We start from the raw sequence: 19705 nt of genomic DNA, 5'->3' as shown, positions 1-19705 counted from the left end.
CCAAGTATGGTCCGAATCACTCCATAACCTGATATGGCTCCCATATAAACCAATCTACGGATTTTAATTTTTGAGCCTTTAGAAATCGTAATTCTTATCCGATTTGGCTAAAATTTTGCAGAGTGACATTTTCTATCAGTTCTAATATGCATGCCAAGTATGGTTCGAATCGGTTCAAAACCTTTATAGCTCTCATAAAAACTGATATTCCGATTTTACTTTTTCAGCCTCTTGCGGACGTAATTCTTTCCCGGTTTGGCTGAAATTGTGCACCGTGACTTTTTATATGACTTCTAATATATGTGCCAAGTATGGTATGAATCGGTCCATTGCCTGATATGGTTCCCATATGAAGCGATCTTCCGATTTTCCTTCTTGAGCCTCAAGAGGGCGTAATTTTTATCCGATTTGACTGACATTTTTCAAAGTGATTTTTTCTATGAGCTTTAATATGCGTGCCGAGTATGATCTGAATCGGTCCATAAACTGATATAGCTCCCATATAAATCGATCTTCTGATTTTACCTCTTGAGCCTCTAGAGAGTGTAATTCTTTTCCAATTTGGCTGAAATTTAGCTCTGTGACGTTTTCCATGATTTGTAATAAATATGCCAATTATGGTCCCAATCGGTTATATACCTGATATAGCTCCCATATAAACCGATCTCCCGATTTTACTTCTTGAGCCTGTCGAGGGCGTAATTCTTACGCTATTTGGCTGAAATTTTGCAAAGTCAAATAACCTGGGGGGACGCCCCTCCAAAATCCAACCGAACGGACATGTTTACCGATTGGGACAATATGGGTATCAAATGAAAGGTATTTAAGAGTAGAGTACGAACTGGCATAAGAATGTCATCCTAAGTGTCGGGGAGTCCCCCATCCCCAAAAACACCACGCAACAGGACATAGAGTACAAATTAATTCCTTAGTATCTGAAGGGCCTCTCCAACCCCCAACAAGAAATATTTATCGATTTGGACAATGTGGGTCTCAAATGGAAGGTATTTTAGAGTATAATACGAATATGGTATTAAAAATTGGGTCCAAGTACCTAGGAGGCTCCCCTAGGCCTAAAAGCGCCCAAAAGAAACTCCCAAAATCAAAAGTAGACCGATCGAGACAATATGGGAATCAAATAAAAGGTTCTTGGAAGTAGAATAGGAATATCATCTAATATTATTTCAAAAATTGCGTCCAAGTACCTAGGGCGCCCAGGCCCAAACCCAAACCCCACCAAAAGTACCGTCCAAATTCAAAAGTGTAGCGATTGGGACAATATAGGGCTCCTATGAAAGGTATTCATGAGTAGAGTTTCAATATGGTTTTAAAAATTTGATCCAAATATCTAGGGAGCCATCCCAAGCCCAAAAGCGCTCCAAAAGTACCGCCAAAAACCAAAGTGGACCGATCGGGACAATATGGGAATGAAATTAAATGTATTTGGGAGTAAGGTATGAATATGATACTTAAGATTGGGTCCAAGCACCTAGCGAGCCGTTTAAAGCCCAAAACCACTCCAAAAATACCGCCAAAAATCAAAGAGGACCGATTGTCACAATATGGCACTTAAATGAAAGAAACCGAATTTTATCTCAAAAATTTAATCCAAGTACCTATGGCGCCGCCCCAGGCCCAAACCCGCAGCAAAAGTACCGCCCAAATACGAAAGTGGAGCAATACGGACAATGAGACTCCATTGAAAGGTATTCGGGAGTAGATTACAAATACGATTATCGAATATTAAAACTTGGGTGAAATTACCAAGCGGGCCGCCCCAAACCAAAACCGTCCCAATTGGGCATATAAGACGATCATGATAATATGGGACTTTAATAAAAGGCATTCGGGAGTATATAACGAATATTATGGTGTAAAAAATGAGCTTCAAGTGATAGATGGTGGCCTGACCCTCAAAACACCTCCCAAAATGTTAATATTGGTCAATCATGGCGATGTGGGGTTCAATAAAAGGTATTTGGTGGTATATAAAAAAATTGTACTGGGAGATACAAATGGTAGTAAGTAAGAAACTAATTTTTCGCATGGTGCTAATAAAGATACAGCAGAGCGGACCGGGTACAGCTAGTCAAAGTATAAAACATCTTTGGGCTACCTTGCCTTTTCCTACCGAACATACTCCAGCAGAAGAAGAGGGTTCAGAAAAAGAAGACGCAGAACTATAAGCTGCAGTAGAAAAACTCGCAATCGTGCAGATTCTGTCTTTTATATTGAATATATTTATATTCTTTATTGCCATACAAAGGCAATAAACCCGCTTTGTATGGGATTAAGACCCTAAGAAGGAAGGAAGATTGGACTATATGGCAGCTATATCTAAAATATCCGTTCGTTCCCCCAGCATTGATCTTAAACTGGAACCGGTGCGCTTTGGAAAGACAAAATGAGAGACGCATAGACACCTTAGAATGTCAAGACGATAAAGCATATGTATACTTTATGGGGTCTTAGATCCATATTTCGAGGTATCCCTTCCTATTGGTGGGAGCATATGAGCATATGAGGTACTTACCCTAGGTAATCGGCCGTGTATACTAGTTGTTGTTGTTGTAGCAGTGTGTTGTGCATCGAGGCGACAGCCCTTGTCGATGAAGGACTTAATCGGGTGAATCCGGTACGTACAACCGGCTGCCATGGGATTGGTGCATACTAGTAGTTTAGCTCTGTGGCACTCCGTTTTTGCATTTACAAACAGAACTAATAAAATAGTATAGCCCAATCTTTAGATGGTGGGTATAGAAAGGTGGTGGGTATAAAAAGGTGGTGGGTATAAAAAGGTGGTGGGTATAAGAAGGCTGTGGTAATAAAAAGGTGGTGGGTATAAAAGGGTGGTGGGTATAAAAAGGTGGTAGGTATAAAATGGTGGAGGCCACCGTAGCGCAGAGATTAGCATGTCCGCCTATGTTGCTGATCGCCTAGGCTCAAATCCTGGAGAGACCATCACAAAAAAATTTCAGCAGTGGTTTTCCCTTCCTAATGCTGGCAACATTTGTGAGGTACAAAGTCATGTCAAACCTTTCTCCAAAGAGGTGTCGCACTGTGGCACGCCGTTCGGTCTCGATTATAAAAAAGAGGTCCCTTATTATTGAGCTTAAACTTGAATCGGAGTGCTCTAATTGATATGTAAGAAGTTTGCCCCTGTTCCTTAGTGGAATGTTCATGGGCAAACTTTACATTTTTTGGGTATAAAAAGTTGGTGGGTATAAAAGGTGGTGGGAATAAAAAGGCGGTGGGTATAAAAGGCTGTGGGTGTAAAAATGTGGTGAATATAAAAAGGTAGCGGGTACTCTAAGTTTCGTCTTGACCTAACATAATACCTTTTTGCTTGTCACACCTTCACTCTACGACATTAATTGCTCTTTATTTTTCCAGAATGCAGATTTTTCTTATACAAACATATGCAAGAATGCAACTAACCAAGGTGAGCCGAATCCATTCTGCAAAGCCATCATGGACATGAAGTTGAAAAATGAAGAAAGGGAAGGCAAACTATTGCAGACAATAGCAAATAAAAATCAAAAGGTAACATGATTTTATATAAAATTCTTAAAAAGCAAAAAACCATGTGTATAATCTGATTACATTACCAGATTGAAGAATTATCCTCTGCCTTAATGAAGCGTGAAAAATTCGTTGAACAACAGAAAAACATGGTAAGTGCTGGTAATTATTTTTAAATGATGGTAATCAAGAAGAGTTTTTGTTAATTACTTCAACAGAATCTCAGTGAAGGTGAGGACATTGATAACATTACACCACCCGCATCACTCACCAACTCAGCGCAGGCAATGATACAGCAACAACAACACCAACAAAGCTCAACACAACAAATTCAATAGTGATATTGAGTGGGAGTAAGAGAGAGGGGAATAACGATTGACCTCCTCAAATAGAATCAACTCTTAAGCCTCTTACATTTGTGTTAACTATAGGCGTGAGAGCAACAATTTATGATACTTACTAATAAGGGTTTCCCCACAACTCACTCCTACACTCTCATTTTTATAGAAAAACACATTAGCTATTGACATCAACAATTGTGAGAAATATACACATACATATATATCTATATATATATATATCTAATGCAGAGAGCAATACCAGTTATATGATATGAGCTAATCTATCAAGTGAAAAACAGGGAGTGAGCGAGAGAGAAAGAGAGAGTTAAAGCAGTAATGTTTAACAGAGGAGTTGAAGTTAAAACAGAACATGGAGAAATCCTATAAAGGGACTTAGCCTCACATACACAAATTATCTGTTCCAGTGCCTTTGAACGAGTACTACCCATTCTTCTATAATTAGATAGGTATTTAAAGTTCTTGTGCATTTGTTTTATTGACAGCTCAATAATTAGAAAAAAAACAAGCAAATCACTAATATTAGGAGTAAGGCAATGTATTGTAGTAATACACCATCAGCACCACTACCACTATTGAAGAAACGTGGGTATGTAAATTGAATTTAGGTTATCGATTTGAAATTAAATTTAAATTGCCATTGTGTAAGCCTACCCACACACACACATACAAACATAATAAACCAAACAAACTTCCCCTTGTGTAAAATTAGAATTTCTAGAGTAAAGAAAACATAAAAAAATAAGGCAACTGTATGTGGTATATAAAGGTACATATGTATCAATGCATGTGTCTGCTTGTATGTATGTATTTATATATGTATAACAATGATTTAAGAATTACAAATACATGTAAATCTAATACATTTCCCGCCAAATTCTTTGAATTGCAAGCCTTGTTTACAGTAGTTTGTATGGGTGTAAGAGTTACATTTAAAGGTACATGACAGACAGTTATAAAATCTTAAAAATTAAAATGACTTTAAAAGAAGTGATGTAACTGTCCGAAAAAAATAAAAATTTACAAAAAAAAAAAAAAACTTATATTAATAGTTTGAACAAGTAACGAGTAAAAGTGCGCTAAGTTCGGCCGGGCCGAAACTTGGGAACCCACCACCATGGATTCTGCTAAAATATTATACAAAATAAATTTAGTTAAAGGGCATAATTTTATTCTACATACTGAACTTCTGTCAAACCAACAAAAATTAAAGCTTTTAGGTACCGAACAAGGATAATCAAGAGACCGGTTTACATGGGAGCTATATCAGGTAATAGACCGATTTGAGCCGTATTTGGCACAGTTGTTTGAAGTAGTAACAGAACACCACATGCAAAATTTCAGCCAAATTGGAAAAAATTGCGGCTAATAAGGGCTCAAGAAAGAAAATCGTGGCTTGTAAGTATTCACGAAGTCAAATCGGGAGATATGTTTATATGGGAGCTATTTCAGGTTATAGACCGATTTGGACAGTACTAGGCACAGTTCTAGGAAGTCATAACAGAACACTACATGCAAAATTTCCGCCAAACGTTGTGGCTTTTAAGCGCTCAAAAAGTCAAATTTGGAGATCGCTTTATATGGGAGCTATATGAGGTTGTAGGCCGATTTGGACCGTACTAGGCACAGTTGTTGAAAGCCCTAACAGAATACTGCATGCAAAATTTCAGCCAAATCGGATGCAATATGATTTGCTAAGAAGGGCGGCCACTCAGTGAGTTGGAGTTCTACTCTAAAGACCCTCTTATTTGAGTCTCATATTGCAATAGTCAGCAAATACTTCCTATTTGGGTGGAGTTGTGGGGGTGTGGTGGCCCCATAGACACTTCTCCCGAATATTGATATCAAATTCGTGCTTTACTCCCAAAGACCTTTCATTTGAGCCCCATATTGCTATGGTCGTAAATTTGTCCCCTTTGGGAATGTTTTTGGGGAGAGGCGGCCCCCAAACACTTGGTCCCATATTTTGATATTAGATTTGTATTCTATTCGTAAATATCGTTCATTTGAGTCCCATATTGCCATGGTCAGTAAATAAGTCCTGTTTGGGCGGTATTTCGGGGAAGGGGTGGGTCCCGAGAAACGTGGTCCCACATTTCGATATTAGATTCGTATTCTATTCGCAAATACCTTTCATTTGAGTCCCATATTGCCATGGTGGGTAAATATGTCCGATTTAGGGGTGTTTTGGGAGTTGGGGTGATCCCCCTAACACTTGGTCCCACAATTGGATATTACATACGTTTTCTTATCCTAAATACCTTTCATTTGAGTCCCATATTGTCGTGATTGGTCTTAATATATGTTTGGTAGGTTTTGGGGGTGGGGCGGTCCCCCTAAGTACCTTATCCGAAATTTGGATACCAAATTTTTATTTTTTGTTTTTAGGTACACAAAATTTCGCTTAAATCGCGCTATCCATCTCTGAGATCTGGCGTTTCTGAAAATTAGGTTAAGGGGGAGGGTCCGTCGCCCCTTCAGATATCAAAAAATATAGTACCCTATTTTCACCATGGGATCAATATGTACCATCAGACAAACAAACAATCCAACAAACAAACGCAAATTAATTTTTATACCCACCACCGAAGGATGGGGTATATTCATTTTGTCATTCCGTTTGCATTTCCGACTCTATAATGCATATATATTCTTGATCAGCGTAAAAATCTAAGCCGATCTATTGTAGATATGTCCGTCCGTCTGTCTGTTGAAATCACGCTACAGTCTTCAAAAATGGAGATATTGAGCTGAAACTTTGCACAGATTCTTTTTTTGTCCATAACCAGGTTAAGTTCGAAGATGGGCTATATCAGACTATATCTTGATATAGCCCCCATATAGACCGATCCGCCGATTTAAGGTCTTAGACCCATAAAAGCCACATTTATTATCCGATTGTGCTGAAATTTTGGACATTGACTTGTGTTTGCCCACTCGATGTCCTTCTTCAATTTGGCCCAGATCGGTCCAGATTTGGATATACATGCCATATAGACCGATCTCTCGATTTAGGGTTTTGGGCCCATAAAAGGCGTCCGATGTTGCCTAAATTTGGGACAGTGAGTTGTGTTAGATCCTTCGTGTTAGACCCTCTTTAATTTGGCTCAGATCGGTTTAGATTTGGATATAGCTGCCATATAGACATATAGTCTTGGTCCCATTAAAGGCAGGGCGCAAAACAGATAGTTGAATCTTCATGTCTACATTATATTCGAACTCTACTGAACTACGCGTCTTATTGTAGTGTATTAGGCGGGTGGACGAGTCCTAGACTTTGTCCCAAATGTGTATATCAGATTCTTAGTTAACTCTCTAAGACCTTTCATTTCATTTTGTGACGTTGGACATTAATACCCGTCTTGGGGGTTGGACCCAGTTCTTATAACAGATGTGTACTCAACTTCCACACACCTTTCATTTGATACCCATATTGTCCCAATCGGTAAGTTGTCCCAATCGCCTCAGACACCAAGGAATACCTCTTTATATCAGATTTGTACTATTCTTTTAAATACCTTTCATTTGATATCAATATTGTCCCAATTCCTGTTGGGGTTCTTTGGGGGACGTGGAGGCCCCTCAGTTACCAATGAATAAATTTTTATGTCAGATTTGTACTTTACTTTTAAATGCCTTTCATTTGATACCCATATTGCCCAAAGCTGTAAAAGTGTCCTGGTGGATGGTGTGTTTGGGGGTGAGAAACTCCCCCCCACCCCCCTACTCTTAAATACCTATCGTTTGATACCCATATTGTCCCAATCGGTAAATATATCCATGCGATGGGGTTTTGGGGGGTGGGGAGGCCCCTCAGATACCAATGAATAAACTTTTATGTCAGATTTGTACTCTACTTTTAAATACCTTTCATTTGATACCCATATTGCCCAAAGCTGTGAAAAAGTCCCGTTGGGGGCTTTTCTGGGGGCGGGGGACCTCCCGCACACTTTGGCCAAAATTTGTATACCGACTTCGTATTCTACTCTTAAATACCTTTTATTTGATATCCATATTGCCCCATTCCGTAAACATGTCCGTCCGGGAGGATTTTGAGATCGGACGTCCCCCAGGTTACTTGACCCAAAATTTTTAAACCAATTTCGAGTTTTTGGGGTACAATAAGGTGGCATACAAAATTTCGCTTAAATCGCTGCACGCATCTCCGAAATCTGGGTATGGGGGAGGGTCCGCCCCCCCTTCGGATGTCAAAAAATTTAGTAGCCTATATTCACCGGGGTCCAAACTCGTATCATCTGTGAAAATCTCATGAAAATTGGTTCAGCCGTTTTAGAATTTATACGGAACAGACAAACTCTGAACCGATATGGCCCATTTGCAATCCGTAATGACTTACATCAATATTCAATATCTATGCAAAATTTCAAGCGGATAGTTTTATGCGTTCGACCGCTATCTGGCATAATTTTATTCTACATACCAAACTTCTGTCAAATCAGCAAAAATTAAAACTTCTAGGAACCGAACAAGGATAATCGAGAGACCGGTTTATATGGGAGCTATACCAGATTATAGAACGATTTGGGCCGTACTGGACATAATTGCCGGAAGTCATAACAGAACACTATTTGCGAATTTTTAACCAAATCGGACAAAAGAAGTCAAGAATTCAAATTGGCAGATCGGTTTATATGGGAACTATATCAGGTTATAGACCGAATTGGACCATACTTGGCACAGTGGTTGAAAGTCACTACAGAACACGGCATACAAATTTTTAGACAAATCAGACAAAAATTGGGCCTTCCAGGGGCTCAAGAACTCAAATAAGGAAATAATGAGGTCGGTTAATATGGGCGCTTCATCAAAATCTGAACCGATATGGCCCGCTTGCAATACCCAATGACCCACATCAATAAGAATTTCAAGCCGATATCTTTCTTCGTTCGACCGCCATCGTGACTTCGACAGACAGAGGGACGGACACGTCAAAACGATCCATAATAAATATATTCTTTATGGGGTCGCAGATCAGGATTTCGAGGTGCTACAATCCTAGGGTGGTGGGTATAAAAACGAAGCACAAATGGTCCCTTCGGAGCTCGAACACAATTTTGTAAGACCGAAATAACCAATTGTGAGTGTTCTCCCCTCTAGCATCCATAAATTTTAGGCCTCATCATGTTAAAATCTCAGCTAATTCCATTCCTAATTTTGTAAAAATATCCTTCAAAAAGCTACTTTTCCCACTTTTTTGATTTCCATGCCACTGTGTGAAGAGTAGTTAATAACAACAACAACAACAAAAACTTTCAAAAGCCCATAAAATGGGTATAAAAGGGAATAACCACAACAAAGAAGCCCAAAACATTAAATAAATGCAATGACTTATTTCCAAACTTTATGAATGAGTTTTTATACATATATGTCTATTTGAGTGTGTCTGTGTAAACCCCCTCTCTATGTAGGAACAACCACCACAATTGCAGTTAAACCTTTGAAGCACCCATATTATCACACAAAAACAAAGCCAAATGTTCGTGTCCTGAAATTGATGAGCCATAGCGGGCGTTACACCAACAACACTCATCATAGACTCTTGTCGAACACAATAAATTTCATGTTGAGTTCGATTGGTTGACAGACAGGAAGCGGCGGTGAGAACAGTGTTGTAACGGAATTCGCGCATTTCCTGGCTGACTGCATTCGTGACAACAACACCACAATTCGAATTCTCCGAAAAACAATGAAACGGAAGTTTTTTTAATACTCTCGTGAATCCATTTCCACTTCTTCTTGTGTACTTGAGAAGAAGTAGTGAAATAAATTATAAACTAATTCGAAAGAATAAAAGAATTTGCTAAAGAATAACGAAAAAAGTTTTGAAAGTTTCTTTTCTTATGCGGGGAAGAAATAACAATTTTGCAAAAGTTGAAAATATCAACAGAGTGGAAAAGTGCTAACAATTAAAATTGTTTCAAAAAGTTTTGTGTCGCAAGTGGAAAAGTATTTGTCACTTGGATTTATGTGGGTGTGAATTCAATAAGAAAAACAAAAATAACAAGTGGAATTTTGTCATGAAAACCACGAAAAATGAAAAAGTTTAAATAAAATATCCAAAATTTCAATTGTGTGCCTATCTAATGCATATAAAAAAAATCAATAATTTACAAATAATGTTCGTATCCTGTAGGAAGGATTTTGGCCTCTCTCCAACTAACCACAAAAAATAAATATGCCATCCAAAACAGCATGCATGCACACTACATAGACATCAACATACGAGGACGGTATTTGAAATTAGAAAACAAAAATTATCCAAAAAAATTAACCCCGCAATGAGCTAATTTTAAATATTTAATAATTTTGTGTTGATTTTTTTTTTTTTTCAAAAAACTAATTTGGTAAAATATTAGAAAAGTAAATCTTAAACCAAAATGGATCAAATTGGGAAAATTTTAAATTTACAATAGTTATAGTTGTCGTCAAAACTCAATGAAAACCGAAACTGCTACACAAAAAAATTTGGCAGCAAAATTTTTTGTATAAAAAATTTTGGTGCCGAAATCATTCATTAAAAAATATGATACCAAATTTTTTTTATAAAAAATGTTATAACGAATTTGTCAGCAATAGTTTGCAATACAATACTTGTTAGCAAAAATATTCTATGGTTCAAATTAGTTCAATGAAAAATTTGGGAGCAAAATTTTTTCTAATAAAAATTTGGAAGCGAATTTTTTTCCATAAAAAATTTGGTATCACAATTATTTCGGTAAAAAAAAAAAATTTACCGAGAATTTTTCTATAAAAAATGTGGCGACGAAATTTTTTCTATAAAAAATCTGGTGGCGAAATTTTTTCTACAAAAAATCTGGTGACGAAATTTTTTTTACAAAAAATTTGGTGGCGAAATTTTTTCTATAAAAAACTTGGTGGCGAAATTTTTTCTATAAAAAATTTGGTGGCGAAATTTTTTCTATAAAAAATTTGGTGGCGAAATTTTTTCTATAAAAAATTTGGTAGCGAAATTTTTTTTTATAAAAAATTTGTTAGCGAAATTTTTTCAATAAAAAATTTGGTGGCGTAAGTTTTTCTACAAAAAATTTGGTGGCGAAATTTTTTTCTATAAAAAATATGGTGGCAAATTTTTTTTATAAAAATTTTAGTAAACATTTTTTTCTATAAATAATTTGGTAGCGAAATCTTTTCTATTAAAAATTTGGTAGCGAAATTTTTTCTATACAAATTTTTTACCGAAATTTTTTTGATAAAAATTGGTACCGAAATGTTTTTGACAAAATATGGTAACGAAAATTTTTCGATAAAAAATTGGTACTGAAATTTTTTCGATAAAAAATTTTTCTATTACGAAATTTGTACCGAAATATTTTCTACAAAAAAATTGGTAGCGAAATTTTTTCTACTAAAAATTTGGTAGCGAAATTTTTTCTATTAAAAATTTAATAGCGAAATTTTTTCTATTAAAAATTTAATAGCGATATTTTTTCTATACAAATTTGGTGGCGAAATTTTTTCAATAAAAAATTTGGTGGCGTAAGTTTTCCTAGAAAAAATTTGGTGGCAAAAGTTTTTCTACAAAAAAATTGGTGGCGAAATTTTTTCTATAAAAAATTTGGTGGAAAAGTTTTTTAATAAAAATTTTAGTAAAAATTTTTTCAATAAAAAATTTGGAGGCAAAATTTTTTCAATAAAATATTTGGAGGCAAAATTTTTTCAAGAAAAAATTTGAAGGGCAAAATTTTTTCAATAAAAAAAACTGATGCCAAAATTTTTTCTATACAAAAAATTCGAAATTTTAGCTATAAAAAATTTGTTAGCGAAATTGTTGAAATTTTTTCTTAAAAAATTTGGTACCGAAATTTTTCTATAAAATATTTGGTGCCGACATTTTTTCATAAAAAAAATGGTTAATAAAAGTTTGTTTATAAAAAATATGGTCCTAAAAATTTTTTCTATAAAATATTTTGTACAAAACATTTTTTCTATAAAAAATTAAGTAGCGAAACTTTTCTTTTTTCCTCTTTCCTCGCGGCTTTTTATTGTCGCGTGCCGGATGTGTTCTTCATAGGTCAACTTTGTACCCAGTCGGATCCTTAGATATTTGACCGATCTTTTGGTCTTCATCAGTATGTCGCCAATGTGGGATATTCTACTGGAATATTTTTTCTCTCTAGCAGTAGCAACTCCGTCTTATGCATGGCAAGTTGCAACCAAGGGAGTCCCGCTAATTCTTTGCCGTTAGCAACACCTGTCATAGATTGCACTGTGCACAATCCGATTCCGGTAGGGTTCCGTCTGGCATTTCTATTCACAATAATCCATCATAACTGCCATTGCAAGGATCTGGTTAAAGTGTGGGGCCTTGACCTCATATTCACTCATTCCATCCTGAGATAAGTACCCTGTTCTGCAAAAAACATCACATTATTCTCATGAGATATATGCCGGGTTCTTAAAGTCCTCTCTTAGTGCCTGCTGGACGTCAGAACATCTCAGACTATTGAATGCATTCTTCACATCCAGTGTGGCCAAGAGGACAATCGATTCTATTCTATCTCCACCATATCTCTGAGAGCTTCGATCGTAGACACTCCTACCCGGAAGCCATGTTGTATCATTGAGTGTCCACCACCGTTGTTTTATGAGTCACTCTGAAAACTCTAGATAAGTACCCTGTTCTGCAAGTAACTTCTCATTATTCTCATCAGATACGTGGGGACATTAAAGTCCTCTCTGACTGGATGACGTCAAACCATCTCCGACTATTGAATGCATTATTCACATCCAGTCTGGCCAAGAGGACTATCTTCACCACATCACATCCACCACATCACATCCACTGCATGACATCCACCACATCACATCCACCACATTGAGAGTCCACCATCATTGCTTTATAAGTTGATCTAAAAGCTTGCCGTCCGATATCCAGCATACACACTGGCCCATTTGAGGACGGGGTGTGAGAACGCCTTTGCTTATATGCACCGGATTTTGTCTCTCCCATAGCTCTGGGAAAACCATCTTCAATAACGGATTGATAGAATATTCTCACAAGAAATTGTGGTTTGTTTTCAGCTATCTGCCTGATGACCTCAACCGGTATTTCGTCGGGACCGGGGGCTTTTCTGCTCTGGAAGCTGGGTGCTGTATTCCGTGGCTCCTCTATCGTAGACGGGCTTACGTTGTTGGTTTTTTTTGCTCCTTGTATAGAGCTTGTTCTGTCTTAGCCGTGATTCTGCGTCGAGCTCTTGTGTATCAGTGTCTTACTTTAATACACCTGCATCGTTACTCAGCTCAGCGTCATTCCAGCACGGTACTACGGTTCTATTTCCGAAATAGATTGTTCTGTTAATATTTTGAAGCTGGTGCCCGGAGAATCAAGACATTCACGGCTATGGGCCCACATTAACCGAAGCATAGTATGCTGAGGTTCCAATCACTGGGTATGAGTTATTTTAGCATACGCCTTATCTGCGTGTCGCCTCCGTTTTTAAATAGTTCATGCGGCATCCCATCGGCTCCTGCTGCCTTGTTGTTTTTCAGTTGGATTACTGCCACGCAGACCTCATTCTAACTAGACGGTATATATTCAATACCATCCTCTTTCTGACGCTGTCAGATACCAGCAGCTGGAAAATTTCTTTTCATACTTTAAGCACACTATCCGTCTGTTACTGTATTTGTCTTCTTTGCCTTAGTAGTATGTTGCGCCTGTACCAAATCCATCGGTTATGTGCTTAATTCTTTGATAGTGTTTTCGGACTTCATACTGCCTCCTGTAGATCTCGATTCGCTCTTACTCACGTATTCCTATTTTGCTCTTTTTCATGGGAAAAATATGTTTCTCCCTGGCTTTACTTCCATGGAGCATTTAGCACAGACGGCGGGACTATTCTGTAAACCTCATTCATGGCTTTAGTTACATTTCGATACTCATGGTCGTACTATTGGATCCTTGGGAGGTTTTTGATATCCAAGTAAGAATTTCGCGACATTGTCCACAGAATGGACAAAGGTTTCCCATTGCGCCGCCTTATCATGGGAATAGGCAGTGATTTCTTCAAGCAATGGTTCAGTCGAGTTGAATATGCAGCGATTGTCTGTTGAGTTTGCAGCATACGGATGTCCGATATCCATGTTGTTATACTCACCACCATAGCATGGGGGTATACTAATCTAGTCTTCCGTTTGTAATACCTCAAAATATACATCTAAGACCCCATAAAGTATATATATTCTTGATCGTCTCGACGTTCTGAGTCGATCTAGCCATCGAACGTCGGTCGATCTAGGTCGAACGCGTAAAGCTAGTCGCTTGAAATTTTGCACAGGTAATTAGTATTGATGTAGGTAGTTGAGAATTGCAAATTGGCCATATCGGTTCAGATTTAGATATAACTCCCATATAAACCGATATCCCTATTTTACTTCTTGAGCCCCTGGAAGCCGCAATTGAAAATTTGCGTGTAGTATTCTGTTGTGACTTTCAACAACTGTGCCAAGTACGGTCCAAATCGGTCTCCTGATTTTACTTCTAGATCCCTTCCAAGCCGCAACTTTTGTTCGATTTTCCACGTAGTGTAACCTAATGTAGCTCCCAGACCGATATCCGGATTTAACTTCTTGGACCCTTATGCCTTTCAACTACATTTAATTGGTATAAATTTTTAGCAGAATCCATGGTGGTGAATTTCCAAGATTATTCCCGGTCGAACTAGCCACGATATTACTTGTTTTGCTTCGTAAGCTTCTCGCTACATTTTGGGTGAGCAACAAAGGACCAACTAGGTAACAATCTGAATCACCTTTCCGCAAGCTTTTATTTGGGGTATACGGGATTCAACACGTACAAACTTTTGAATAACTAGTTTTTATGTGTTTAGGATAACTTAAAATTTTTGTATCCACAATAAACTCTTAAGCAGATAGAGGGCAGCACTACCTTCAATTCGGTTGATTTACATTAACTTGTTAGGATACTGGCTGTCTGATTTTGCTTCTTTTTTGCTGCGTGTACACAGTTTAGGTGAGCAGCAAAGGACCAACTAGTTAATAATCTGATTCACCTTCCGCAAGCTTTTATTTGGGGTATACGAGATTCAACCCGTATAAATTTTTGGAAAAACTGGTTTTTATGTGTTTAGGATAACTTAAAATTTTTGTATCTCCACAATAAACTCTAAAGCAGATAGAGGGCAGCACTATCTTCAATTCGGCTAATTTACATCAACTTGTTAGGATACTGGCTGTCTTATTTTGCTTATATTCTGCTATGTGTACACAATAATATGCCCATATGTGTGTGTGTGTGTGTTTGCCCATCGCTGATTTAAAGCTTGGGAAGCCTCCGCAATATACGTATCCTTTATTATTCGAAGTCTCCAAGTTCCAATCGGATCAGTGTTATTGGTTTCTGTTGATTAACTGCTCGTACGATAGTTCTAAGCAAATCAGGCTTTATTTGAGGGATAATTTGGTGACCAGTTATTAAGTAAAAAAGTGAGAGTTACCTTAGTCTTGCAGCAGTGGTTGCTATCAGTTAACATGGTATTCAGTGCTCTAGCGGGACCCAACTGATGAAAGTTTTGAAGAGGAAAATGCTCTCATCAACGCGGTGGCTGTCGTTGAGAATTACCTTGGTGGCTGCGTTTTAAAACCAAATCATTGAGATGAAGTTAAGTTTCGAGTTGCGTCCTCATTTGGTTGCCCTGACCCACAACTAAGTATCCGAAGGACAGTCTAGATGGCCTTTTAACTTAAATGCTGGCCATTCTATGGTTTATTGTGGTTACTGCTATCAATAAAATGTATATCTCAGAAATACCACTCGCCTCAGTATTGTTCCAATTCTTCATAAACTGCTCTCGTATTCACAATGCCACATTGCTATTTGCAACTTGGCATAACAAAACTATTCTGCAGCGAACCCGCTTCTTCCTGTATGTAAACAACAATTTATTATTTATTTTTCTAGTTTCCATGCCTGTCGGGCTGTGAACGTGCATGTGTCTCTATTATGTAGGGATTATGTATGACGAGCCTAAATCATGTCAGCAAAACAGCAACAACTTAAGTGGGCTATGTATTTGAAACATATTTCAGCTTTTTGTTGTTTTTTGATTGCATGCCTTGCCAACCCACATTGATACAAATAAAGAAAGACAATAAAAAGTGCTTCCCGAATTTGTTACTCACGTCCTATCTCACTCTCCAACCAAAAAAAAAAAAATCCATCAATTTAACAAGGTGCTCAAGCTATGCCAACACGATTCAGCGAACTTGACCTGCCACATTAAATCCCACCACATTTAGTATACTCAACCCCACCAACAACACCTAGCCTACTGCGATTTAAGGCACCGTTATGTGTTCTAATAAAACACTGTCATTTTTATCACCTGTATGGTAAAAAGAATATAAAAAAAACAAAAACAACAATCAAATTAACATTCCTATGCACCATGCTAATCAGCGCAGACAATTGTAAAACGCATGTTATGCACGCAAAAGTCGATATCATGCTCTTCTCCACTCAACAACCCCTTCGGCATTTTATTCCGCAAGACGCCTAAATAATTACCTTTCGTTTACCTTAGTGTAAGTTTGATTTGTGTTCCTTCCAATTTCTTGAAGGAGTTGATTGTGACTTTGTAACTTTTTACACATTGTTTTAATTTGTCCTCGCCGCCAGTTATCATGGAATTTGTTTTTTTAATGTGGTTTTCTTTATCGTCTCTGCGAAGAGTATGGTGTTGTGTTTAATCGATTGTGTGTAACACGCATTCTGCTAGAATGGGTTATGGGTGAGGCGGGAGCAAATGAGAGTGAGACAAAGAGAGAGAGAGAGTCAATAAGAAATTTAGTTGGGAAATTAAGAGAGATAAGTCAATAAAAGCGTTAAGGGGGAGAGGGATCTTATTAGATTTTACCAGCAAGTGAAAACCATTGCAAATGCGAGAGCTAAAATATCCCAAGCCTCTTAAAGTAGTTTAATTTGAACTTAGAAACGGGGTGTTCGCTCAGCATTTCTACAATGCAGTTACAGTACTCTGCCATATATTGTAACTAATTCGAAGATTGACGAAGATCAACGATTAGTAAGACCATGAAAATGTTACTTAGTACTTTCGAGATGTGTGAAAAGGAATGGGTTGAGAATAAACCCAAGAAAGGCGAAGCTGGGATTTATATAGCCGGTCGCCTCGGGAGTTGTACACTGCAATTGTCCAATACATCGATATGAAACTGTCCTGTAAAATGCATAAAAAGAAAAGATGTTGTAAGGGACTGGCATTTCGAAAGGAGGATGTTCGGCAGAAAGCGGGAAGTTATCCCAAGGAAGACAAAAGCGACATTGATCTTAGCTAAATAAATGAAACAAGTAAAATCAGAAAAGTTCGGCCGGGCCAAATCTTATATCGACGAATCTTTTATATCGACCATGTGTCGCATTGGTCGATTTTTTCCCGTTGTCTCTTTTTAGGCAAACAAAGGAAAGAATTTCTATGCTCTTGGAGCTATATCAAGTTATGGTCCGATTGGGACCATAATGGAATGAATGTTGGAGACCACAGTAGAAGTCATTGTGTAAAATTTCAGCCAATTTGAATAAGGATTTCGCCCTTTAGGGGATTAAAAAGTAAAATAGGGAGATCGTTTTATATAGAGCTGTATTAGGTTATTGACCGATCCCAGATCGGTTTATAGGGCAGTTTATGGACCGATTTAAACCATACTTTGCGCAGTTTTTGAGAGTCATAACGAAACACGTCGTGCAAAATTTTAGCGAAATCAGATAGGATTTGAGCCCTCTAGAGGTTCAAGAAGTCAAGACCACTGATCGGTCAGATATATGACAGCTATATCAGGTTGTGCATCGATTGAAACCATGCTTGCACAGTTTTTGGTAATCGTAACAAACAACTCATGTAAAATTTCTGCCAAATCGGATAAGAATTGCGTCCTCTAGTGGCTCAAGAAGTCAAGATTCAAGATCGGTTTATATGGCAGCTATATCAGGTTATGGATCGAATGGAACCATACTTGGCACAGAAGTCATGACGAAAGGCGTCGTGCAAAATTTTAGCGAAATCGGATAGGAATTGCTCCTTCTAGAGGCTCAAGATGTCAAGACCCCCGATCGGTTTATATGACAGCTATATCAGGTTATGAACCGATTTAAACCATACTTAGATTTAAACCATCTTGAATTCTTGAGCCCCAGAGAGCACAATTATTATCCGATTTGGCTGAAATTTCGCATGAGGTTTTTTGTTATGACTTCCAACCACTTGAGTTAAGAATGGTTCAAATCGGTCCATAACCTGTTATAGCTGCAATATAAACCGACCCGGGGTCTTGACTTCTTGAGCCCCTAGAGGGAGCAATTCCTATGAAATTTGGCCGAAATTTTGCATGACGTGTTTCGTTATGACTTTCAACAACTGTGCAAAGAAAAGTTCAAATCGGTCCATAACCTGATATAGCTGTCTTATAAACCAATCTGGGGTCTTGACTTCTTGAGCCTCTATAGGGAGCAATTCCTATCCGATTTGGCTGATATAGTGCATGACGTGTTTTGTTATGACTTCCAACAAATATATTAAAAATGGTTCAAATAGGTTCCTAACCTGATATAGCTGCCATATAAACCGATCTGGGGTCTTGACTTCTTGAGCCACTAGAGGGCGCAATTATTATCCGATTTAGCAGGAATTTTGCATGAGGTGTTTTGTTATGACTTTCAACAACTGTGTTAAGAATACTTCAAATCGATGCATAACCTGATATAGCTGCCATATCAACTGATCTGGGGTCTTAACTTCATGAGCCACTAGAGAACGCAATTATTATCCGGTTTGGCTGAAATTTTGCATGTGGTGTTTGGTTATGACTTTCAACAACTGTGTTAAGAATACTTCAAATCGGTCCATAACCTGATATAGCTGCCATATCAACTGATCTGGGGTCTTAACTTCATGAGCCACTAGAGAACGCAATTATTATCCGGTTTGGCTGAAATTTTGCATGTGGTGTTTTGTTATGACTTCTAACTACTGTATTAAGAATGGTTCAAATCGGTCCATAACCTGTTATAGCTGCAATATAAACCGATCCGGGGTCTTGACTTCTTGAGCCACTAGAGAACGCAATTATTATCCGATTAGGCTGAAATTTTGCATAACGTGTTTTGTTATAGTTTTCAACAACTGTGCTAACTATGGTTCAAATCTGTCCATAACCTGATATAGCTGTCATATAAACCGATCCGGCGTCTTGACTTCTTAAGCCACTAGAGGGCGCAATTATTATCCGATTTAGCAGAAATTTTGCATGAGGTGTTTTGTTATGACTTCCAACTACTGTATAAAGAATAGTTCAAATCGATGCATAACCTGATATAGCTGCCATATAAACCGATCTGGGGTCTTGACTTCTTGAGCCTCTAAAGGGCGCAATTATTATCCGATTTAGCAGAAATTTTGCATGAGGTGTTTTGTTATGACTTCCAACTACTGTATAAAGAATAGTTCAAATCGATGCATAACCTGATATAGCTGCCATATAAACCGATCTGGGGTCTTGACTTCTTGAGCCTCTAAAGGGCGCAAGTATTATCCGACTTGGCTGAAATTTTGTATGATGGCTTCTCTCATGACCTTCAACATACATGTCGAATATGATATGAATCGGTTAATAGCCTAATACAGCTCCCCTATAAACCGATCTCCCTATTTTACTTTTTCAGCCCCTAAAGTGCGCAATTCTTACTAGATTTGGCTGACATTTTACACAATGACCTCTAATATTCAATGCAATTATGGTTCTAAATGAAC

At 37.8% G+C, this 19705-nt stretch overlaps 1 protein-coding gene across 1 annotated transcript in view; it reads left to right on the top strand.

Annotated features, from left to right (window-relative positions):
• Positions 1-19705, top strand: part of LOC106081110 (putative leucine-rich repeat-containing protein DDB_G0290503) — a 48324-nt gene that overhangs the window by 17728 nt on the left and 10891 nt on the right. Inside the window, exons 10-13 of the mRNA XM_059365405.1 lie at positions 3394-3543; positions 3612-3674; positions 3741-3859; positions 15844-15898. Of these exons, the coding sequence (XP_059221388.1) occupies positions 3394-3543; positions 3612-3674; positions 3741-3859; positions 15844-15898 (387 nt within the window). The remainder of the gene's footprint in view (positions 1-3393; positions 3544-3611; positions 3675-3740; positions 3860-15843; positions 15899-19705) is intronic.

Source organism: Stomoxys calcitrans, chromosome 3 (genome assembly GCF_963082655.1).
Source record: "Stomoxys calcitrans chromosome 3, idStoCalc2.1, whole genome shotgun sequence".
In the NCBI taxonomy this organism is placed as follows: domain Eukaryota; kingdom Metazoa; phylum Arthropoda; class Insecta; order Diptera; family Muscidae; genus Stomoxys; species Stomoxys calcitrans.
Note: the sequence above shows the minus strand (reverse complement) of the source record. Positions and strands in the feature narration are given on the sequence as shown.